The sequence below is a fragment of the Lampetra planeri genome, chromosome 12 (genome assembly GCF_965212315.1).
Source record: "Lampetra planeri chromosome 12, kcLamPlan1.2.h2, whole genome shotgun sequence".
Lineage (NCBI taxonomy): Eukaryota > Metazoa > Chordata > Hyperoartia > Petromyzontiformes > Petromyzontidae > Lampetra > Lampetra planeri.
In genome coordinates, this window is record NC_136118.1 from 9,327,066 (window position 1) to 9,352,444 (window position 25,379).

Below are 25,379 nucleotides of genomic sequence, written 5' to 3' on the forward strand. Positions count from 1 at the left end.
TTCTTACACACGCGAGTTCTTACACACGCGAGTTGTCATACACGCGAGTTGTCGCGTGCATTGTGCGTTTAAGATTCGATGTTAACGGAATAAATTATGCATCGGAGCACCCGTTATTATTTGCATCTTACAGCACAGAATGTTTGAACGTGACTTGGAAATTTCGACTTTCGTTCGTAACTGAAACAATTGTAGGCAAATTGGAGGAGGCATCGGCGCTGTAATGCGGTAAACAAAACAACGAAGCAGAATCGATACGATAAACCTCGATCCATGATCCGCAAGAAAATATAATGGGCACAGACACGCTCCTTCGGGCAATGCCACGGCTACGTTCGTCCATATTATGGCAAGATCTCTGGCCGGTGATTTCTTCGGGTGTCCGATGTTGTTGTTATATTACGGCGCTGGTCAAAATGCAGTGACGTGTGGGGGTTAGAAAGGTCAAGCTTAAATAAACTGTGAGAAAAACAAAAAAATCCTGTCTTGCTAAAAAGGATTTCACGATATGAATTAGGCTACTTTCAAACACGTGTGTAAATGTGCATCTCACGATTTGTTTTCCTTAAACATATTCCCCTTTAGTCATGGCGCGTTGTAAGACGGGGCGATCCTCATTAGAGGCCTGCAGATGAATACCCGCCTCAACGTGCCATTTAAAACATTTACATTAAAAAAAATCTATTTGGATTATGAATGTTATAAAGAGTGTACTCTACCCCGTGGTGTACCAAACCCTCTTTGTTTACCCAGGAAAGCCTCCCTGATCCTCAAGACTCACTTTCAGCAGGCTCCTGACACGGTTTTTATTTCAGTAGGGGGCGATGTTTGCAGTCATCCCTGGTGAATAATGTGCACGTTATGTTTCAGCAATGGGACGTTTGGCTAATACCAGTTTTGTGTGAGCTATGGCAGAAAACGGGAGAAGTGGGAGGAAACCCATGCAGAACAGGGGGGAGAATAGGCAAACTCCATTCGGAAACAAAGACTCTACAAAAAAATACTATTTCTGTACAGCGTCTTGCGATGCGGGTTGTATTTAGACAATATGAGGCAAACTTGTATTGTATATCGAGTTGTGTTAATGACCGCTGATGCCTATTTACAATCTATTGTTGCCTCTGAGAGGCAGGACGTCTCCCGAAGCTTATGCTGTCAAGCCGGGCCGCGCTAAGTGTTTAGCAGAAATCCCATCTCGCTCTGTCCTGAAGAGAGTTTGTTTTGAAATGGCTCTCTCACCATCGTTCGAGGCAACGGTGGTTTACATTATGAGTCCGGTGCCCAGACGTGGCTGAGTAAACAAGGCCACTTTCCCTGTGTGGTTCATTTCCCGTCTCGAAACAAAACGTGCGCTTGCTTTGTGGAACAAAATAAGAGCGTGTGGCGGTTGGTTGGGTGGGTGGGTGGGACCGGGGGGGTAAGGGTGGGCGTGGTGGGTGATAAGGGCACGGGAAAGCTGCCCTTTGGCCGCCGACTGCCCTCACCCCCAGAGAGTGCTCTTTAGACCAGACCCTCATGCCCTTCGGTTCAAACATGTGCCTCTGCGATTGACCAAATGGCAGCAGGCTTCGCTAGAGTGAAATCGAGCCAGCCGCAGCATCTGCCGAGTGGGTGGGTGGGTGGGGGTTCCCTTCTAGTCCTCGTTGAGGCCGAGAGGGCCTCCTTATCCCCCCTTTGACAAAGCCCGATGAATGGAAAGTTGGGCCCCCTGCCCTTTGCCGTCTCTTCCAGAATCCATCCCACAAACCGCACGCTATTACTTTGGCCAATACTGTAAGGGTCGATGTGGAGGCACAAAATGTAAGTGTGTACGTGAACAAAAGACGAAGATCCCCCGTATAGCCTTAACAGACTGTTGGGGCAAGTGCTGTTAGCGAGCACCTATGAAGGCCGGCACGGCACACGAGGGGGTGGGTGTCAAGAACCACAACCGGCCGCCTTTGTCTCCCTAGTAATGATGTTTACACATTGCACCAGGTACTCACTTGATGCTGAGTCGACCTAGGGGCGGCAGATGACTGGTTCAAATTATCGTCACTGATGTTGGTGGCCGTGAGCGGGAATCGAACTCGGGTCGCCTGGTTAGTAGCGCCGTGCACGAACCGCTACACTACTCCCCATATCGATCAGCACAGTTGGCTACGTACGGTGCAAAAGAAGTTCAACATATATATGCAGTGCATACACACTTGCAGGCAGGGGTGGCACAGTGGTTAGTGCACTTTATACTATGAATCCGGTGACTTAAGTTCAATTCCTGGCCATGGCTTACGCAAGTGTCGAGTGATATCTGAACCGGTACTGGCCCCATTCCATTTAATTCAGCAAAACGTACTGCCCGTTGTGCTGATTTATGGACAAACTTCCCTTATGACTAACAGCTTCGGGATCCCTTCATGAAGCAGTGGTTTTGACAAATGGCTGTACGTGTATATACATAGGCTACGAACTCACAGTGCTCATTATAGAATGGAAACTTTCGTTTCAGCTGATTAGGAAATAAAGCCAAGGTTGCGTTGCATTGAGTGAAAGCTTGCGAATTATTTTGGAGTAAAGTTGGCCAGAATTAGCAAAAAAAAATCTGCCTGTAAATGTTTTATAAAGCTCGTGGTTTCTACAGCCCTTTGTCTACCCACTGCTGGAAAAAGGCCTCCCCACGCCACGGTTGACCATACTTCACCACGCTGCTCAGTACGGGTTCGGGAAGGGCTGGGTCAGGGTGGTGGGTCGCAGATTACACTCGCCGCTGGCTCTTAAAACACAGTCAGGAATCGAACTCTAGATATAGCTACTGCGCGACCTCTCCGGTCCTGACACATATATATAGACTATAGTCTACAAGTGTATAACTCCAACGTGAAATGTAGGGCTCATTGTAGATTTCCAGAAATGGAAACTTTCTCTTTCAACGGGTTCCCAAATAAAATCACATCTTGTTGTGTTTGATGAACGCGTGCCGATTCTTACGACGCAAACCCGGCCAGCCATTGGCACGGATATACACCAACCCAGTTGAGTTATTAACGCTCGCACCGCTCGCTTGTAAATGTTTAACACATTTAAAGCAAGTTTTATACGTGGATCTTTTTTTTTTACCGAAAAATAAATAAGCACGCGCAACTTCATTTGGCCCGTCCCGTGGCCACGCAAAAACGGAATTAACCGCAAACGCGGAAAACTAAAAACAATCTCGATTTAAAGCGTTCGTGACTGCAGGGATTCATCTTCTTGGTTCTTTCGGTAAAGTCACGTAGAAGGGAAATAATAAAATAATAAAAATAAAACATAATGAGAATTATTTTATTATTATTGTTATATTTTCCCCTACGTGACTTTACCGAAAGAATAATGAGAATTATTTTATCATGTTTTATTTTTTTTTATTTTATTATTTCCCTTCTACGTGACTTTACCGAAAGAACCAAGAAGATAAAAAACAATCTGTTAAGCGCCACCCCTCTCTGGGCGGCACGTGGCACCCCCAGTCCCTGCTATTGACGACATTGAGCCGCGCCGAGAAAAGAAACAAAACACAATATTCATAATTCATTCTTACAGCGCTTCGGGAACGAGTGGGCTCTCTCTTTCTCTCGCTCTCTCTTCGCTCGCTCGCGAATTCCAACACTGAACACCGAGAGCTGGAGAGAGAAGGAGAGAGGGGAGGGGAGAGAGGGGGAGAGGAGAGCAGGGAGGCAGGGGGAGAGAAGGAGGGACCTTCCACCCCTTGCAAATTGCTTTGTATTTTATTAATTATTTAAGCGTTCGCTCCGATCACCGCTCGTCGCTCTCCTCCGCTGAAGAGTCACCAGCGCAGCCGCGTGCCGGGGACCAGGCAGGCTGCGAGGGCGTTCCGGCGGGTGGGGTGAGGGGGGAGGGCGCGCACGCAGATCGAGGACACAGCCAGCCGAGTGCCGAAGCTACTTTTTTGATGAACGCTGTTGGGTTATTATTGACACCGGTCGGATCTGGGATTGTCCGCAAAGCACGCCGAGATCGGCAGCCGTTCCTCTTGCTGATGTCGCAACAACGCGGCGAGCACCGCAGCTAAAAGTCCGACGGAGCGACGTCATTTGTTCGTGAAACAGCCGCTTCGGATACGCGCAGCCCTCTCCCCCCCAGCGAACAACAACAACAGCAGCGATAACAACAACAACAGCAGCAGCAACAGCGATAACAACATCGTATTACAGGCGTCGCAGACGACCTTGGTACAGGTGTGCCGGACAGGTGTGAGCAGGCTCTAAAGGTGTGTGCAGGTAAGAGAGCACAGGTCCCAACCGAGCAAGCTTCGCCGGCAGCTACGAAGGTGCCGAGAGCCTCTTTGGCCCCGTCAATGATGCCGCCGTTGACGCCGCTACGTCTGACGGTAACGATGCTGCTGCTGCTGCCGCTGCTGATGATCGCCGCGCCGTGCCTCGGAGCTCCGGAGAGCCGAGGAGTACCCCGCGGCTTCGCGCACCGCGGCTGGCTCCGACTCTTGGCGGAGGGCGAAGGCTGCGGCGACTGCGACCCGGAGCTGTGCCCGCTGCCTGCCGGCTGCCCGGCCGGCACCGTGCCCGACCACTGCGACTGTTGCAGCGAGTGCGCCAACGCGGAGGGGCAGATCTGCGACCTGGACGAGACGGCGCACTTCTACGGTCGCTGCGGGGACCACCTCTCCTGCGTGCTCGACGGAGGGGATGCCGCGGACGGTGCCGAGCGAGGAGGAGGAGGCGGAGGCGACGGCGGCGACGGCGAGTACGGCATACCCGAGCCGCAGTGCGTGTGCGTGTCGGAGCAGACGCTGTGCGGCACCGACGGCAGCACGTACCCCAACGTGTGCAGGCTGTCCGAGGCAGCGCACAGACTCGGCGCACAGGCTCGGAACTTGAGCGTGGCGCACGAGGGGCCCTGCGAGACAGGTGACAGCACTGTGTGTGTGTGCTCACACGTGGCCCTGCGAGACAGGTGACATCACTGTGTGTGTGTGTGTGCTCACACGTGGCCCTGCGAGAGAGGTGACAGCACTGTGTGTGTGTGTTCACACGTGGCCCTGCGAGACAGGTGACAGCACTGTGTGTGTGTGTGTTCACACGGGGCCCTGCGAGACAGGTGACAGCACTGTGTGTGTGTGTGTGCTCACACGTGGCCCTGCGAGACAGGTAACAGCACTGTGTGTGTGTTCACACGTGGCCCTGCGAGACAGGTGACAGCACTGTGTGTGTGTGCTCACACGTGGGCCTGCGAGAGAGGTGACATCACTGTTTGTGTGTGTTCACACGTGGCCCTGCGAGACAGGTGACAGCACTGTGTGTGTGTGTGTGTTCACACGTGGCCCTGCGAAACAGGTGACAGCACTGTGTGTGTGTGTGTGTGTGTTCACACGGGGCCCTGCGAGACAGGTAACAGTACTGTGTGTGTGTGTTCACACGGGGCCCTGCGAGACAGGTGACAGCACTGTGTGTGTGTGCTCACACGTGGCCCGGGGTCGGCAGCGAGCGGGGTGGTGGTGATGATGCGAAGGAGCCCGAGACGTTATGATGAGGATACTCATGAGCCCTAGACATTATGATGATGCTGGTGATGGGCCCTAGACATTATGATGATGCTGGAGGTACTGCTGAGCCCTAGACATGGTGATGATGATATAGAGGAGCCCTAGACATGGTGATGATACCGATGCGCCCTAGTCGTGATGATGTTGATGGATGAATACTTCACATTTTTAGCACCTAAGAGCCCATTTGTGACAACGGTCTTATTTTCAATGGAGAAATGGGAGACATGGTGACTGGACTACATATATAATAAAAAAAACAAATACATATATAAAGTGTCCCATGTGCCAATTAAGGATTTTCTATTGTTTATTCAAATCCAATATTGAGAATTCCACGTTCCTATGGCGGGCCCCAGAATATATTTAACACGTTCACTTACGACGGAGGCATTCTGATGTCATTGACCCCAGTCCGGGCCTGAACTCATGAGCACAGTGGCTTGACTGAGTAAGCTATCCCAGTCGCTCGATAACAATGTTACGACATATACAGGCTGGAACGAATGCAGTTTGTGAGACAATTCCGTCTTCAGAGCACGTGATTGACAGGTGGTGACCAGGGTCACAGATAATGAGTCCGAGCTCCGATTGGTGGTTCACCTGCACGGCTCGGCCATATCACGTGGCACAGACAACGCAGTCGCCCAGATGGTACCACTGCTGTGGATGCTTCCTGCGCATCATAACAGCTACACTGCTGAGCGTTTGTAAATCTGGGAGTTTTATGGATTGTTCAAACGTCAATTATCTTATTAGAAACGTGCAGTTGCTGCTTGAGGTTTTGAGCGTGGTATTTAATGGCCAAGACCAGCACTGGCAGATGAATATTTCCTAGATATCGTGTGCGTCTCATCACATTCATAGCCATGGTCGATCTACTCGTTTGTCAATCTAGATGATTTAAAAGTGCACAGCTGTAGTGGCTTCCTAATATCAGAAGGAAGAGGATTCCAGACGGCCGCAGATTTGTGCACTTTTCAGCTTGTGTTGCGCGTTATTCGCCATCGTCCATATTTCTGCTCCACATGTCACGGCACGCTTGTCGATTGCGTAATTTTTTCATGCGAATGGGAAGTTTCACAAATTGTGACTGGGATGGATTTAAAACACGTGCTGTGCGCAGTGCAATGCAGAGGATCGATGCAGTTATAGTAAGTGTACTTGTTATATGTATACACACACATGTTGTGGATACATCGTATGACTATTATCAGTGTCAGTAATGATCAATTCACATAACCACCTCTCACAATCTTGCAGTGTAATAATCCATCGAGCACTTGCACAAGATCTGATTTCTTATCACTATACGATGCTGTCATCATTAACATGTTGACATGTGCTGGGTAGAACGTTGCTCAGTTGATAAAGCAGAAGGGTTCCCAATCATGAGATTATGAGTTAAAATCCCACCAAGGTCCCACCACCATCATAATCAACATTATCTTGCCATCCCGCCATGGCTGATGATCAGAATCAGAGTATTTATTTACACTGGAGAAACCCGATGAGCTCTCAAGCTCCTTTTCACAGATGTCAGTCCGGGCGGGTTAGAACGTTACAACAACAACAAACAAAGTACAAGAATTGGAAAACAAATCACGCAAACACATCCAAATACAACACTCAACCATCCCCATCCAACCATACAAAGCCCACTGAGATATTAACTTACTTTTCACAAGCGACCTGGTCACAAATGATTGCTCAACAAAGTAGCCAATTTTTCGATTTAAAGCTTTCGTGACTGCAGGGATTCATCTTCTTGGTTCTTTCGGTGAAGTCACGTAGAATGGAAATAATAAAATAATAAAATAAAACATAATAAAATAATTCTCACGACGTTTCGGCCACAACGCAAGTAGCCGTCCTCAGGTGAAGACCAGGTCATTCAGACGCTGTCTCCCCGACAGACCTGGTCTTCACCTGAGGACGGCTACTTGCGTTGTGGCCGAAACGTCGTGAGAATTATTTTATTATGTTTTATCTTATTATTTTATTATTTCCATTCTACGTGACTTCACCGAAAGAACCAAGAAGATAAAGTAGCCCATTATTTAAAGATTTATAGCGGCAACATCATCTGAATGGTCGAAAGGCACGTTTCTAAATGTGGAGGGTTAAACATCGGAGGACCCGGGGAGCACCGCCCGCTGAGATGGGGAATATCGAGTGGTTGCTGTTCCTCAGGTGGTGTGGGGCCAAGCACGTGGCCTGTAATCCAGCACTGTGGAGGGTAGCGAGGGTCGGTGGATCAAGCAGCTGTTGTGAAACTTCCTTCCCGTGGGCGCCGAGGTGCCGTGTCCTGGCTCGCCAGGAGAATGGGGCGCCGTGGTGTCGAAATGTTAACTACCTCGCCTGGTATACAGGAGGTCGTGGGCTCAATCCCGAGCAGAGGTCGCAACCGGGTACCCGATACCCGTACCCTACCCGATACCCGGCTACCCTGGTGCGGCCAGGTACGGGTAGGCCGTGAGTCACTGGTGAGTAACCGTTTGTCACTCATTTCGGGTAGGGTACGGGTAGGGAACGGTTACCCGTACCCAGCCGGGTACGGGTACCCATTTGCGACCCTGGTGCGGCCGGGTACGGGTACGGGTAAGGAATCAAAACCCGTTTGCGACCTCTAATCCCGAGCCTGAGGCCTGCTGTATATTTGGAGTTTACACGGTCTCCCCGTGGTCGCGTGGATTTTTATCCGGGTACTTCGGTTTTGCCCTCCACGTTTATAATCAACGTGCTATAAATTTCCGCATAATAAGCCAACTTCGTTGAGCTATCATTTGTGGCCAGGTCGCTTCCGAAAAAGAGCTATATAGCTCAGTGGGCCTTACCTGGTATAGAAAAAAGTTGAGAAAGCGTTACACCGAACGTGGCCTCCACCTGTTCCGTCTGTACGGGATAGAGTGTTGCCTCTTCTGACACGTGGATTTTCTCTGGGTGCTCGATTCTTCTCCGGCATGTTAACACTCATGAATTGGCTGCAAACATCCAAATACATGGGGGACCGCAGAGGTTTGGGCAATTGTTGGCACCGGCTACATGCTTGCATTGTCCACTCGTCAGCGATCCATCGCACCTCCGACCCGTTTCTCTGTCTTCAAGAGTAAGCCAACACTGCGCGTGTTACAAGTTGAACTTACGAACGGCAAAACTACTCCTGGCCGTAAAATAAAAAAAACGTCAAGTTAACGCTGCTGGTTTTTGATCGACATCAGATCCATTTTGATAGATCAAGTGAAATCATTGACACACTCCCAAACGGGTTGAGAGGTGGCCAGAAATGTGTGGCAGTACGGCAAGTGGACTTGTGCACCCGTTTGTGCCGTTTTCCTTTAGTACATGTGTAGTGGATTCCACGGAGGCACACACTTGAACTGGGAGGCAACACGTTTATTATAACACCCCAACAGGGTAACTGCATAGCACATTTCGATTTAAAGCTTTCGTGACTGCAGGGATTCATCTTCTTGGTTCTTTCGGTAAAGTCACGTAGAAGGGAAATAATAAAATAATAAAAATAAAACATAATAAAATAATTCTCAGTCACGTAGAAGGGAAATAATAAAATAATGCCAATAAAATAATTCTGAGAATAATTCTGAGAATTATTTTGTTATGTTTTATTTTTATTATTTTATTATTTCCCTTCTACGTGACTTTACCGAAAGAACCAAGAAGATGCATAACACACGCTTAGTTAACTAGACCTCAACAATGTAACTACATAACCGGATCAGACAGGAACGTACTGCCTGACCCACGATGCCGAACGTGACGACCGAAGACCGACGAGACGTAGCCCGGCGGGTTGATTCCAAGAGACAGCCGTGATTGCTCTCGGGACCTGTGCTCTGTGCTGCCGAGCGTGGCCTCGCTCCGCCTTTGGCCACGCCCCTGTTCTGGAACTCACCAGAAGGTTCTCGTCCGAGCATGACGTGTCCCTCGAGTCCCCTTTGACCCCTCTGGCTACCTTGCGCCAGTCACGTGCCCTCTCGGGGTCACCCAGACTGTCATGTCCTCACATGCCTCTCTTTTGATATTTCTCCGAACCATGCCCTCTAGGGCCTGCTTCCATGCCATGGCTGTCCGTGGCAGAGAGAAGCTCAAGACTTGCAATTCCACTCTTATGACAGTAGCTGGCGCTAACCACTATAGTGACTTCATTTGCGTCACTACACATGCTAAACACAACGTGCATTAGAATGGGTCAACGATCCTAACACGTATACCCGTTATATAGTTTAACACGTAGGCTTTTGTGACCAATATTATCCAACAATTGTTTTTTTTATCACTGGCGAAACATCGTACTCGAATTGTAAATGCTGTGGGTTTAACCCTCCAACACACCGGTTTGCTGAACTAGTAGCTAATTGGCACGTTTTGCTTATGCGACAATCCTTGCTAATTGGCTGTGTCGGGTGGTGGCGGGTTAAACGACACATTTATATTTACGCGATCCAAACCCAAACACCTTGATTATAGACCTATGTAAGTCTTAAGATTACGACAGGCTAAATAAATAGCATTAACATAGTATTCATGAAATAGTTATGAATTCAGCCCAGTTGTTGATTTAAACACTGCAGGTGCCTTCGAGCTCACATAGTATCCAATTACACACGGGCTTCTAACAATGTATTACACATGAACCACGCCAAGGTGTGTGTAGCGGTCGTCGAAATAGAATCGATATATTTTTTGTGCACGTTTAGTTCACCAGGGGGTGGAGGGGGTGGCTTTTGACCGTCGATGGTACAGAGGCGTAAATTGTGACGTTTTCAAAGAAACGAAACCAAATAAAAAATGTACGCTCATTTTTTTTTGGGGGGGGGGGGTTAAACACTGCGATGGAGAAGTGCTTGTGGGGCAATATTGTGACAGGCGCTCCCCCAACACAGCGGACGGCTCGAGTAAAAGTCCGCAGAAAAATGAAAGGAAATTCCAGCTCAAACAAGGGTATCAATCAAACGGGCGTTTAAAAAAAAAGCAGGCAACACGATCCGCGCGCGAATGTTGCGTTTGCGTTTAATTTATGTGCGCTCATGCGCACGTGTATGCACTCTACCTGGATATTTAACATAAACAGTAAGCTTATACCCATCGCCAGTGGATAACGAACCACCGTATTTGTAGGTTAGGGTTTGACTAGTACCTTCTAAAGCACGGCCTACGGTGTAGAAAAGTGTGCCGTGGCAACAGACCCTCGATTTGAAGCTTTCGTGACTGCAATGATTCATACTCTTAGTTCTTTCGGTAAAGTCACGTAGGTAAAAAAATGAAATTAAAATTATTATTTTATTTTTTATTAATTTTAATTTCAATTGTTTTACCTACGTGACTTTACCGAAATAACTAAGATTACAGACCCTCGAGTCGAGACAAATACGTCCCAGTCAAGGGGGTGTTTTGGGAAAGAATTTGTGTTTGTCTGTTCTCGTTCAGCGATGGGTTCGTAACGCGCGTCCCATTCAAAGCACTTGACGGATCACCGCTGCCAGCGAGCGTGTGGTTTGCGGATGCAGTCTTCGTGGCCTCGTCACGTTCACTTTAAAGGCTCTTCAAGAAAAGCGTTCGTCTCACAGCAGAGAGCCTCACGGGCCGCGGGTTTCTCCGCGTAAAGGCCGGGGTTGGAACGCGGCCGAGGGTATTTCGGGCGGCGCCGGCTTCTTCTCCAGTTTGCGAACGACGAGGAGCCCAACTCGCACTGACGCGGGACGGGTCCCGCAAGCGTGCGGTGACCCTGCCTAGGTCGGGGCGATTCTCAGCGTGCACACGAAAGTGAGAAGCGAGCAAGAAAGTTCCAGTTTCTTTTGCTTTCTTCACACAATGCACCGTCATTTACATAATTCCCGCCTCTTTCCTGTTGCCCATTCTCTTCCCTTCCCTCGTCCCTCCACCCCTTCCCCTACCTTACCCCTTTGGTGACCCCTCAGCACCCCTCTATTGAGGTCACGCGTTCCTCATCCTTTGCACGCCCCTGTGATCTAAATCATTCTATTTTGTCAGTTTTTTTATGCTAAGCGTCTTAAGGCAAGGCGCTCTCTATTCGTATAAAAGAAAAGAAAACAAAATCCATTCACTGATATCTTTCCACGAGCTGTTCAACTGGAACCCGTAACTACTGTAAATACACACAAAACAAACAATGTTTAGTAGTTGCACAGTTGTTGTTGGTAGCGCCAGAGCCGGTGCTACCAACTATTGCCCAACCTCTGTGGCCCTAAATGGGGATGTTTAGCCAACTCCAACAATGTGGGCGCAAGCCGGAACACCTGGAGAAAAGCCACACGTGTAAGGGGGCAACACTGTATCCCATACAGTTTGAACAAATGGAGCTATGTCCACACCGCCTGTACCGCCTTCTCTTGGTAAGGCAGGTTATGGCACCTCGACAGGGAGTTTCGCAACATTAGTGTGAATTTATTAGTTTAATTACTCTTGACCTGTGCTGCACCAGATGCTCAGTAATGAATAAATGTGTTAAACATATCAGCAGTTCCTTGATGCTGGGTACACAGCTAGGCCCTTGCTACGTGTACTGAAGTCCTGACTTCCAGCATCGGCAGCCAGCGCTGTGTAGCCGTGACTCAAGTGCAACACCGGCATTACTTTATCCCTCGATTATACAACAGCGTGAGCTGCTCAATTCTGTTCCTGATAAAGCTCCCAGCAAGTGGAGCGAAATCTCGGACATCACGCCTAACGGCACGTGGTACAACCTGAAAACACATCGGGGGAACTGTACAGCGCAACCACGAACACCTTCGTGCAGGTAGTAGTAGCGTTACTCATACTTGTAGTAGTATTCGTAGTATCATAGCTGTCACGTGATGCACATACAAATGCCCTGTGCTTCTGTGTGTGAGAGATGTAACGGTAACGCCTGCCTACTGCTTGTTGAGCAACCCTCCCGGCTCACATCAGAGTAAAGCACTCAAGAGTTAATACTTCAAGAGTGAAAGGAATTCTGGGCGAGGAAAACAGCGGAGCATCCACTGATTTTCTGTTACAGCAACCGTTTGTACCCCACCACTTCTTCTTTGAGAAACCGGAGTAAGGCTGCCTCTCTCCCTCCCAGACACTGCGCACAAAAAGCGCTCGCTCGCGGGCAGCTGGAAGGATTTTTCTCTGAGCAGGGGAAAAAAGTGAAAATAAAACTGCCACCTCCTTTGCATGTCATGTACGCCATTTGCGGTGGCGGGTGACATTGGATGCCCTGACACCGAAACGATCGTAGGAACGCCACCACTGTGGCTTGGTGACAATTTTCACGAGCTGATGGCACAATCAGCTGATACTCTTAGTTCTTTCGGTAAAGTCACGTAGCTACGTAAGAGTATGAATCCTTGCAGTCACGAAAGCTTCAAATCTAGAAACAATCAGCTGACTTAAAATATCTTGACCGATGCTAACGTGAACTCGGTCCCCCCGGCCGGAAATGTGATTTTTAGGTTTGTGCCCCTTTGGTGTCTCGTGGGGTTGTCCGAATTCCCCTGGCCAGGTGTGGCCCCTTGGCAGGCGCCGTATCGGTCGCGATTACACGTGGGACTCGCTCTAAGCGATGGCACCTGGCGTGACGGACTCGCACGTTAACGCGAGGCAGATGGCAAAAGGCCTGCCGGAGACTAGTCCAAGGCCCGCCGGCTGATGTCTGTCATACTCGATTGTGTGGTTCTCTCCCAGCTACTGGACGTATTCTAAGCTCGCCGCACTGGCCTGCCAGCTATTCGCAAGACTGAGTAGTGGGGCTTTTTGTCTGAAAGTTTTTTGTTGTTGTTTTGGGCTAAGAAAATAATTTTCAATATCCAGGGGCCTGAGAAAAGTTACGTTCTCCTCCAGCCACCCTCGTGTTTCACCGGCTCTAATGGAGTTCATAGGTCACGTGTGACCTCTTAAATACATGTGATGAGTTATAGTTTTCATCTGACTGCATACAACTCAAGTTTAGAGGGCAGTGAAGCACACAGCCTCAAGAGAATCGTTACGTGATCACTACTGACTCTAAACTGACCCACAAACCACATAATGGGCTAAATATAATTAACGATTGCATGCTTAAGTTGAATAACTCCACATTCATCTGCAAAGTTGAGTAGCATCATATGTGACATCCTGCAGAAGACATGAAGCCTGTGCCTAATGCTACCTCATTTTGTAAATAGTTACTTACTCTGTTAGGGAGTTCATGTACAAATTTTACACCACTATTATACATTTTTATTACCAGCAGTATCTCAATACGACTGCATCTCAATACTCTTGAATGGACACTGTAATATACAAATTGAATGAGCTGGAGCGAGCCGCATCATTTGCTAACTTTACAATTATACTTTTTTCAAACTCCACATTCCTTTTTTACCCGTGGTTCTTATTTACCTGCTAAATGCACGTCATTATCATCGTCGTCGTGATCACCATCCATGCTCTGTCTACTGCTGGATGAAGGCCTCCCCCAAACCGTCGCTGTCTCTGACAGTCTTGCGAAGCAGCAGTCCATCTGGTACGCGCGCACACGAGACGATTAATTCGGTTCGTATCTGCGGTGGACGTTCTCTCAGAGGCACTCCATGAATGCATGTCGCCTCAATAACGTCCCTCATCATCGTTTCAAGTCACCCAGAGCCCCTTTTGACCCACGTGCTTAACCTTAAACAATGTCATATTCAACCCCAATTAAGCTTGAAAGCTGAATGGAGTTCAAAAGAACTCACAAGCAAACACTTTGTGAAAGACCCAACGCAGAAGATCCCTGGTTGTGATCTTCCACGAAGCTCATGGTCAACCCTAAACCGCATCCACTGCACAAACCATGGCAGATGCAAACACCTGATGCACAAATGGAAAATGAAAAACTCTCCAGTGTGCGACTGTGGTCATCCAGAACAGACCGTAACAACATTTAACGACGCAATGCTCCAATCCACAGATACGAAGGCGACATCGCAGCGCTTACACTATTTTCTTGCACGCAATGTAACGCATGTATCTTGAGTGAATCCATCGATATGAATACATGAATTGATGCATCTCTTACATGCCCCATTTGGCACGCGCTCATGGAATGACGCTGCTCTTGACGCGGTTGTCTGGCTTGATCACGTGAATGTGAAATTGTAGCTGTTGCTCTGCATCTGCATCAGCCGTACGAAAGAGAGAAGAAGACTGGCATTAACCTTAACAGCCCTTCCCATACGCATGGTTGTGGTGGTTGTTTTACTGGAAGTTTTAATACAGTAATTAGAAATACGCCTAACTGAAGGCTGACCTCATCAACTGCTTGTGAAATCTACTTAGCACGACCTATATTAATTAACTCCTGCAATGCATTCAAAACACAATTGCACCTCAGTAAGTGCATCATCTGATATCACTGATCACCAAACCCTCTCCAGTATATTTAAGGCCCTGTGTAATCCTCAATATTTCCTGAAGAAGGCCAGTTGGCCCGAAATGGTAAGATATGCTTACAAGTGACAGTGAAAATAACACGAATTATTGTACTTAAATATCCCACCTGCTCAACTTATAACTGGGCAAATGGATGCATTCCTCGTGCAATGTCTATGGGAAGCTGCTGTGCCATAGAGGAATAGCGGTGAGAAATAACGAGCTATTGCAGGAGATTTATTGCCACCTGTGGAAGGAATTTTCGCAATGAGTTTCCATTTCCCAGTCGGATGGCTCTTTCCTGCATTACACGTGCGAGTGGCTGCGGCGGTGATGATGCGTGTCTACTCGCGATATGCAGCAGGGTAACAATGCATCGCGAAGCCATTAGTGACGGGTGACAGCTTGGAAAGTCCTTCATCCAGCAGTAGATAGAGCTTGGCTGCTGCTGTAGATGATGAATGGAGCCCCACCATAACGATGTAATGAATTGCCAAAAGTAGTGTGAGTGATTCGAATGAAGAATTTATCATTTTTTGCCATTATTCGTGAATGCAGTGCCTCTAGTGGTTGCAGAGTTTACGTGAAATGCTCGCATACATTGCATGTGAAACGAAAAAAAATATTTTCGTGCACGCAATGTTATGCATGTATCTTGAGTGAATCCATCGATTTGACTACATGATTTAAAGCTTTCGTGACTGCAGGGATTAATCTTCTTGGTTCTTTCGGTAAAGTCACGTAGAAGGAAAATAATAAAATAATAGAAATAAAACATAATAAAATAATTATCATAAAACATAATAAAATAATTCTCACGACGTTTCGGCCACAACGCAAGCAGCCGTCTTCAGGTGGAGAACAGGTCTGTCGAGAAGGCAGAGATCTGTTCTCCACCTGAAGATGGCTGCTTGCGTTGTGGCCGAAACGTCGTGAGAATAATTTTATTATGTTTTATTTTTATTATTTTATTATTTTCCTTCTACGTGACTTTACCGAAAGAACCAAGAAGATGACTACATGAATTGATGAATCTCTTACATGCCCCATTTGGCACGCACTCATGGAATGATGCAATTGTATCCCACACCGGGGAGAGGAAGAGACCGGGGGAGGAACGCACAGATCAGAGAACATACGAAAGCTATTGACATACATTTTGACTGTTAAGAAAAGGAGGTCAGCTTGGGCGGGGAACGTCACAGGAAGTGACGACGATGGTCGGTGGCTGAGACTAATGACAGTGGCAGCCGAAGGAGGGAAGACACAAACACGAGGGCACGTACACCGCAGATGCGACCGATCTCATCAGCTCGTTACAGATGGACTGTTGCATCGCGAGACTGTCAGAGACGACGACGGCTACGGGGGAGGCTTTCATCCAGCAGTGGATAGACTATAGAGCATGGCTGGTGAGCATGATCAGGGATATGGCACCATTGGGGTGTAAATTTAGGCTGACTTAGAAGAGACTACGTTGTACAAGCAAATCGGTCATAAAAAATATATCGATATATCCACTGCAGAATTCTACCCCGCAGCTCAGTCAGTAGCTAAACATTGCGTTTAAGATTCGTGACTGTAAAACTGCCTGAATTATTGTGAAGATTTATTGAAATAACGTAATACAAAGTTGGCATTCGCAATTTCAAAATGACACTTGCAGCGCTCCAATGACGTTATTCTCGACTCAATTGCCGCCTGCGTTGGATTACAACTTCAGACGTCGTCGTGCTTACCGTGACCTTGTGTGGTCGAAGGCAATAAAGCAGGGAATTTGTTTGGCTGATAAACACGGTTTCTGAGCTGTTCGCTGATTAGCCCCCCGTCCTATTCACCGCCTGGGCTATAAGTGCCCAGGCGGGAAGCCGGCCAGCCACATGCCTTCCATGACCTCTTGACCCTGGATTTGGCTCAGACCTGTGTTGTGTCAGTCCCCGGTAATCTTGTAAAGTCCTGCTTTACCCATGACCGTTAGTTGAACATCCCGATGCACTCCAACTGCTCGATCTGAAGATTGGTACATGGACAGTGTTTTTTTCCAATCCACCGCTGGATGAGGGCCTCAGCACGCCAAACGTTTCATGCTAGTTAATTTGACCATATTTTACCACGCTGGTCAATGCGCCATTGAAGGTGCGGAACATAGACATGGGGGTGGGGGAATAGATGTACAGTACAACAATGGATGTTGTTGCAATGCCCTCTGTTGTCTATAACGTAGCCCTGCAGGTTATAGCGCCTGATTTTCATGGTGGTCACCCATCCAATAAGTATCCAGGCGCACCACGGCTTAGCTGATGGGATTGGGCGCATTCCAAGGGATGGGGTCACACACGAGCTCCTGTTGATAAACAATAATAATAAGAAGAATAACTCAATCCGCTGCTGGATGAAGTCCTCCCCAGCCATGTCGGTTGTTGATGTGGTGGGCGGTGAGGGGGGGGGGGGCGTGTGGGTGGTATCATTCGCTACGGAAATTGAACTTGGTGCGTCAGGTTGAGAGCGAAGTGCACACCACGGGAAGCAGTAAGACTCTCGATTTAAAGCTTTCGTGACTGCAGGGATTCATCTTCTTGCTTGTTTCGGTAAAGTCACGTAGAAGGGAAATAATAAAATAATAAAAATAAAACATAATAAAATAATTCTCACGACGTTTCGGCCACAACGCAAGCAGCCGTCCTCAGGTGAAGACCAGGTCTGTCGGGGAGACAGCGTCTGAAGACAGCGCCCCGACAGACCTGGTCTTCACCTGAGGACGGCTGCTTGCGTTGTGGCCGAAACGTCGTGAGAATTATTTTATTATGTTTAATTTTTATTATTTTATTACTTCCCTTCTACGTGACTTTACCGAAACAAGCAAGAAGACAGTAAGACTCTTGACTACACAGATATCGTTCATCTGCCTCTGGCGGGGTCAAACTCTACCAGCGAATCCGAGGTGTTATACTGCCGGTGCAATCTACGCAGCGCCATGAATCACGAGTCACGTTCGCACGGCACTTCAACAACGAATCGAGGGGGAGACGATTGCTGCGTGGGAAGTTGCGCCGCATTAGCAAAACAACGTTTTCAGATGTTCAGGTGGCTGATTAAATGCGAATCTTTGCTTTGTTTTCAGAGCCATGTTATAAGGCGGCTAAATGGGATTAAGAATGCCCTAAGTAAATTATGCCGAGGTCAAGTCTGTAAAAAAAATATTAAAGGAATTGGTAAAAACATAATCCTGATGAACAAGTGTGGTGGAAACTCAGACTTTCCTGTTGAAATAGTTGACGTGATACTACCGTGTAGGTTTTTGTTTGTGCTGTATAACTCCTGAAGAAGCTTCCAGCGTGTGGAGCGAAACGTCAGACTTCACGGTGAATAATACTTGGTACAACCTGAGGACACTTCAGAGAGCAAGTGACAGGATTGTGGGGGCGAAAGCCTCGAAGCCGTTGTGCAGTCTTCACTGGATTCCAGTAACCTCGACCGCTCCCGCCAGTAACCTCAAACTTTCTTGCCAGTAACCTCAACGTCTCCTACCAATAACCTGCACCTCTCTCACCAGGGACACCGCACAATTCAGTATTGGATGCTTTGTTTGGGCACAGAGGTTTCATATTTCACAATTGTGCCACCAGCATAATTTATAGAGCGGAGCTGCTCTTCCATCACCATAAACCGCCTGCTGAGAGCAGAGTGACAGTTCCAGGCCACGAGCAGCCCTGCAATGAAGCATCGCAGGGATTATATCAATGCACCTCTGTTGCCCACCAGCCACTAGCCCCCCCCCCCCAGCCGCCCAAACATAAGGTGTTTTCCAGCTGTGCGAGAGATTGCGTGTTTCACTCAGTCTCTGGCACCTTGTTTTTTTTCCTTACGTTCTTAAAGCTGAGCACCACTGAATTAAGCTCGAAACTCGAACCCAAACGCAGGTACATGTGCAGCCCCCTTCTGTCAATACAGTGCTGGATGAGGGCCTCTCCATGCCATGCTGACCTTGGGGATTATGTTCCCGTACTTCACCGTACTGGTCATTGCGTGTTGGTGAAGGCCGGCAAGCTTAGATGCGGGAGCGTAGGAGTACAGTCCAACAGACTCTCCTCTGCTGCTCACATATTAGCGCCACGTAATCTTATTACACTTATATGCACGGTGGTTTCCAATCCAAGCACTATCCCGTACACAAATGGTATTTTATATAATCACTCACATCTGGCCTGAGATTATCATACGTTCTGCAAACGAGAGCATTGTTTTCATCAACTTGGTAGCGTGGCGCGTGCAGCCAGGATTCTGAGTGTGTTTCTTTCTCATCTGACAATTGCACGAACCCCTTAAGCCAGGGTTTAAAGAGCTCAATTTGTCATGCCCCATCAAAACCTACCTTTCCATAGTCACCAGTAGCATGGTGAAGTCAAGTCAAACAACCCCCATGATCCAAATGGTGTGGGTATGCCTTCGTCCAGCAGAGGATTGACACAGCGGCTGTGAATTACCATTATTACTTACATATTAATATTACCAGTGATCTAAATAATAAGAATAAACTAACATGAGCATTGTTACCTACACAACACGGGAAGGCAAATGATGGCATGTGGCACCTCCTCGTTACCCCTGCCCACCAGGTTGTCTGAGCTAGAGAATCATCTTCTTGGTTCTTTCGGTAAAGTCACGTAGAATGGAAATAATAAAATAATAAAAATAAAACATAATAAAATAATTCTCACGACGTTTCGGCCACAACGCAAGCAGCCGTCCTCAGGTGGAGAACAGGTCTGTCGAGAAGACAGAGTCTGACTCTGTCTTATTATTTTATTATGTTTATTTTTATTATTTTATTATTTCCATTGTACGTGACTTTACCGAAAGAGCCAAGAAGATGAATCCCTGCAGTCACGAAAGCTTTAAATCGAAATTGAGCTAGAGAAGTTCGTGAGTGGAGGAGGAGGAGCAGGCGGAGGGGTTGGCCCACAGGCCTCGTGTTTGGATTCCATCGACCGTTACGGCTCTAGACTTGTGAATAGGAAGGGGGCTCAATTGGGGGGCCTTGGGGCCAGGAGGGACCTCTGGCAAGGGGACTCGTTTGGGGACTGTCCCTACAGGGACTCCTGGGAAGGAGGCTCGCTTGGAGGGCTTTGGGGCCAGAAGGGACCCCTGGCAAGGGGGCTCGCTTAGGGACTTTCCCAACAGGGACCCTGGGCGTTGGTATTGAAGGGTAGATGCTGTCGTCTTATGTGGCTGAACTTGAACTTGGACAACTCGACCTTTGCTCGCACCCGTGGTCCCAGCCCCATGGATCGCGATGCCGCCGAAGGACATCGTGAACGTGAGCGGCAGCGACGTGGTGTTCGGCTGCGAGGTGTCGGGCTTCCCCATGGCGTTCGTCGAGTGGAGGAAGGAGGGCGTGGACGAGCTCCTCCCGGCCGACGACGCTCACCTCGCCGTGCAGGTGCAGGGGCCGACTCGTGGGGCCGCACGTCCAATTTCTTATCTCTTCCCTGCAGCTAAGATGTTTTTTTTTATTTTACCGGGTAAGGCCCACTGAGCTATATAGTTGTTAAATCCTTTATATTAAGTTCACTTGCTTGCTTGCTTGCGCGCTTACGACCGTGCACATCTTTCGGTCGTTTTTTAACCCACTTCCCGTGATCCAATCGAGCTGACATTTTGCACACAGACGCGTTGTGCGTGACAATTTATTTTCGTGAACATTTTTTTCCTAAATTTTGCACTTTTTAGGAAAAAAAAAATTTCATATTTCATTTATAATACCAATGTGATAAAAATGAAACTCTTACTCAAGAAAAACAGAAATGAATAATAAAATTAAACTGATGCCACGCATATAAAGGATTTATAGTGATGAACTTTGTTTTTACGGGTAAAATTTTTGTTTTATTACAAGCGACCTGGCCACAAATGATAAGCTCAACCAAGTGGCATATTGCGTGGAAATTCACAGCAGCCAAATGCTCCAAACGCGTGATGTTTATTCTAAATGTGAAGGGAAAAACGGGAGGACCCGGCGAGAAAATCCACGCCACCATGGGGAGAGAGAAAGAGAGAGACACGCAAACTCAAAATATGCTGCACGTGGGCCCCTCCTGCCTGTGGGGCTGTGAATGCAGTAAATCCACCTTCACATTCGATAGCTACGCCACCGCGGTACGGTGTCACGAGACACGGATCCCATTCGGAAGTCTTGCGTTACGGCGCATCACTCCCGTGTGTTCGAGAAAAAGTCAGCAGAAACAGATTGCACAGAAGCACGTACTTCCCTTCAAACGAGATCCCTCCCAATGACCTTTTATCCAAACACTAGGAACTAGGAGGTGTGTTTTCTCACATTGCAGTCTAATCAATAATTTTTATTCTCAGAACTGAAGCGTCGCCAAAATAAGCGGGGGAAAAAAACGAATGTCACGTGTTGGATTTTTGGGTGTGCAGTCAAAATCAGAATATTTATTTATACTGCAGGAGGAATCCAATGAGCTATGAAGCTATTTTAACACAGATGTCCAGTAGGGGCTGGTCCAAACGTTACAACAACGTTGGCAGAGATGATCAACTCATAATACTTGACAACGCAGTTTAATCGTGGGCCACAGAAAACCCCTGACCCCTGAGCCGCCCGGCTGCCTCATCGCAAAGTTTTTTAGCGGCCAAGATTCGGCTTTGGCATGGTGTGCGTGCGTTGCGTGTGTGCTCCTAAACCCGCTCCTGGCCGGTGCTGCAGGCGCGGGGAGGCCCCCAGCGCTACCAGATGACGGGCTGGCTGCAGATCCACAATGTGCGCCCCAGCGACAGCGGCGTGTACGTGTGCTACGCGCGCAACCGCCTCGGGGAAGCCTACGCCACCGCGCGTCTTATCATCATTAGCCCAGGTGTGCCCCCCCCCCCCTCATTACCCATGCAGCACAGTGCAGCGAAAGTGGTAATGTAGTGGTGAATCCATGCCAACGTTTTGTGAACACCTCATCAGATGTTTTTTTTTTAAATCGTAGAATCATTGCCTAAGCTCGATACTTCCAAGGTGTATAACGAGTGGCGTAACTACACTATCGGCTCAGGGGTTGCGGCAATCGGTCAGGTGGGGCCCCTATATTTAATTAGCGCAATTTGTGTAAGTCAAAAGTTACTACTCTAATTTAAGATAAATAATGAAACGTAAATCAAAGCATTTTGATAACAATTTTTTTTACCGCGTTTTAAATACGTTTCTATTCTTTAACACTGTTGAAAACATACCTCATGGATGTTGTCAAGTGGGCCCCAACTCGTAGCTTTGCCCACCAGGGGATGGGGGAGGGCAAGGCACCTCCTGCCCACTCGCTAGTTACGCTACTGTTCATCGATGAATCACGGCGATGAGTTAGGCATGCAGTAGTTATCGTACACCGCTATAAACCCAGAAACCTGCGTTTGATATCTGAACTGGATCAAACTGGGCAAAACAAATGAGATGGATGAGAAATACGATTTTTATAAAAGTGTCAACAAGAGAAAGGATAATTGATTCTTGGATTGAAGTGTGCGGAGCGTAAATTGGCGCATGCCTAATACATGATGAAACTAATCATTATTTGGTGATACTGCATTGGCAGTGGTGCACTCAGACAAATAATATTTTTTTTTTTACTCAAATTTGTCAATAACGCCGCTTTCAAAGGAACTAAATATTTATAACAGGTGACGTTTTAGGGCAATGGCCCTTTTTCATGGCACATGAATCAGAACGAGATATGTATTCGTACTGGAAGAATCTGATGAGCCTTCAAGCTCTTTTTCACAGATCACCAGAGAGGATACGAGTTGGAGATTGCACTTCACACCATGGGGCATGTTGAGAATTACTTTTTTTCATCAGTTTCCTAGTGAACAATGTTTAAAATGGCATATGAAGAGTTACCCAAGAACACATTCATATTTACGTAATAATATTTACGTAAATAGAGCAAAAAGCATAACGTATAATTAAGTTCTGCACTTAGATGCAAATGAAATGTTAACACTATATCATTCACGCATGTGACCAATAGTTTTGTTGTTTCATTGAAGACATCTTGGTGGCAGTATGTGCTGTGTTTAGCCAGGTTGAAATGTTTGGATATGGGAGTTCAGTGTTTATGGGAAATTCCAACAGTGTTCTAACGGTGTTTACCAACTTGGGAGTTGAACTTGCAACCTGCTGACTGCGAGCTGCTCGCTCTAGCGCTGAGGCACCTGGCCGGTAAATGGATTGTCACCTGGTTAATTGAAGAACGTAGGTCAAAAGGAGTTGAAATGATTTATTATTTTATGGAATGCAAAAGTTAATAAACCTTCTTGATGGCTTCCCTTCGCTCCACGCACACAGATTCTCCGGAGGCCGAAGAGATTCTTCACAATCCATCCGTCCTCGATTTCCCAGTCTATGATGATGAAGAAGATGACGATTATTAGATACTTGAGAATACCTCAAAGATACACGTACGGCACTGTTCAGAGAGTGCATTTACCAGCTGCTTATAATTATAAAAGTAAAAAAGAAATATTACTTCTTCAACGATTATAAATAGTCTGGCACAATTTCTGCCTAATATTATTCACTCTAATTCCTTTGAAAAGTGTGTGTGTGTGTGTTACAGTGATAAAGTATAATGCATAAAATGGCCATTATAAGGGTACAATTTTGTAAAGTTCTAATAATGTAATTTTCGAATACTTTTAAACTGCTTTATGCACTATTTATAATCTTTACGAAGCTCTTACACAAATCAGCCTTGCTTGAATGTAACTCTACGAGATACATTTCACAAGTCACCCAGAATGCACCCGATGTTATCAGATTTCTAAAAGCATGTGTGAGCCTGATTGGCGCTTTTGGGTGGCTTATCACAGTGCATAAACAGGGTGTTGTGGGCCTGCTGTGGAGCTACGTTGTGTGCAGCACGGGGCAAGTACAGATACATCTGTTGTACTGCTTTCGGCTCCCACAGCTATGCTCCCCTCCGACTGTCACCACCCCGCACTGACCAGTGTCAAGTACGATCAAATAACTTACACAGTGTGGGGAAGCCTTCATCCAGCAGTGGATTGGCAAAAAGGGCTGTTATGGTGCCACTCAAAATTCAAGTTTGTTCTTTTCAAAGCCACGCCTCTGGTTTCATTCATTTGACTATAAAACTAAATCCACAGCAAGTTTAAAGACAATTTCTCAACGGAGTTGAACACTGCATTACAGGCAATACACATAGTGATCGTTGACGAGTATAATCGCAGAGAATCAGAGGGGATCCTGAGAAACCTGTGACTATGGAAAGAGTAGAACGACATTCTCAGCAGTTGACTCCTCCAGCAAAACTAACAAATTGAGAGGAGGGTGAGAGGGGAGAAAAACTGAAAGTTAAATGTTCCATGTTGCATATTGAGTAGTGCTCTAATGTACATGCACAACTTTCTTTACCCATGAAAGCCTTACTGAGTCTCAAGATCCTTTTCTCTACGAGGGTATTGCTTGAAATATTAGACCAAGTAATTTTTTTTGTATTTTGTGTGTGTATCATGCAAGGTGGCTTTTGTGTGATTAATGGGAATCAATATATGTTTGCTTATTGAATCTGTTATAATGCTGATACGGCACTCGCCACTTATCAATTTGTCTCACGAATCATTCGCATAGGCTCACTTGCCCATCATCGAATGCAGGACATTGGCTGCATTATACTTTTCCGGACCGTGAAACTGTAGCCAGTGTACGCAAATACTGTGAGACCACTAACGCTAACATATATTTTTACAAACCTAAAAGCAATAAACTGGACGATCAGATTGTAGCTTTGAAAAAATATCGGTTTTTCTTATGGTGCTAGACATTGCATTCAAATGTATTGAAACGTTTGCACAATAAACCCCAAAATAAACTTTTTACAAAAGCTGCTCTTCTGATCGGGGAAATCGATGATTGACGTTCACCGTTTATTGCTGACGTTCATTGTGATTCTCAACGTAACCGGGTGGACCACGAGTCACGAGAAGGCCTTCATCCTTCACCCCAATGAAAGCAAACGTGGTTTTGCAACAACTTTGAAAAATGCAAGAGGCATGTCATCCGTTTTTATCGAGCATTTTGGTTGTGGAATGGGTTGAATGTTTTATTAGTTGAGCTCGGATTTCTCCTAAAACGTGGCCTCGGAAACGTGTCGCTCATGAGACTGGCGCTCGCCCCTATGGTTGCAGATACATTTACCAAGCGAATTGGCACATCTGTGTCAACTACAGGATCCAGTTGAGAAGGGTTAGCACAACTGGACTTGCAAACCAGAGGTTGCCGGTTCGGCCTGCCAGTGCAGGCAGTTAAAACAATAGTGCAAGTTTCTTAAATCTCCCTGCCTCTGTCCACTCTGTAGAGTACATGGGTTCACCACAGTTAATCGATCGGCAGGTCATGTGTGGTGGGGTACAACGTGCATAC

The 25,379-nt window shown here is 47.1% G+C and overlaps 1 protein-coding gene across 1 annotated transcript; it reads left to right on the forward strand.

Annotated features, from left to right (window-relative positions):
• Positions 1-3,745: 3,745 nt before the first annotated feature.
• KAZALD1 (Kazal type serine peptidase inhibitor domain 1) lies at positions 3,746-24,844 on the forward strand. The gene is made up of 4 exons (XM_078599436.1): positions 3,746-4,901; positions 20,215-20,375; positions 21,663-21,810; positions 23,283-24,844. The coding sequence occupies exons 1-4, from the start codon at positions 4,334-4,336 to the stop codon at positions 23,366-23,368; spliced, it is 963 nt and encodes a 320-aa protein (XP_078455562.1). The 5' UTR covers positions 3,746-4,333; the 3' UTR covers positions 23,369-24,844.
• The last annotated feature ends 535 nt before the right edge of the window (positions 24,845-25,379 follow it).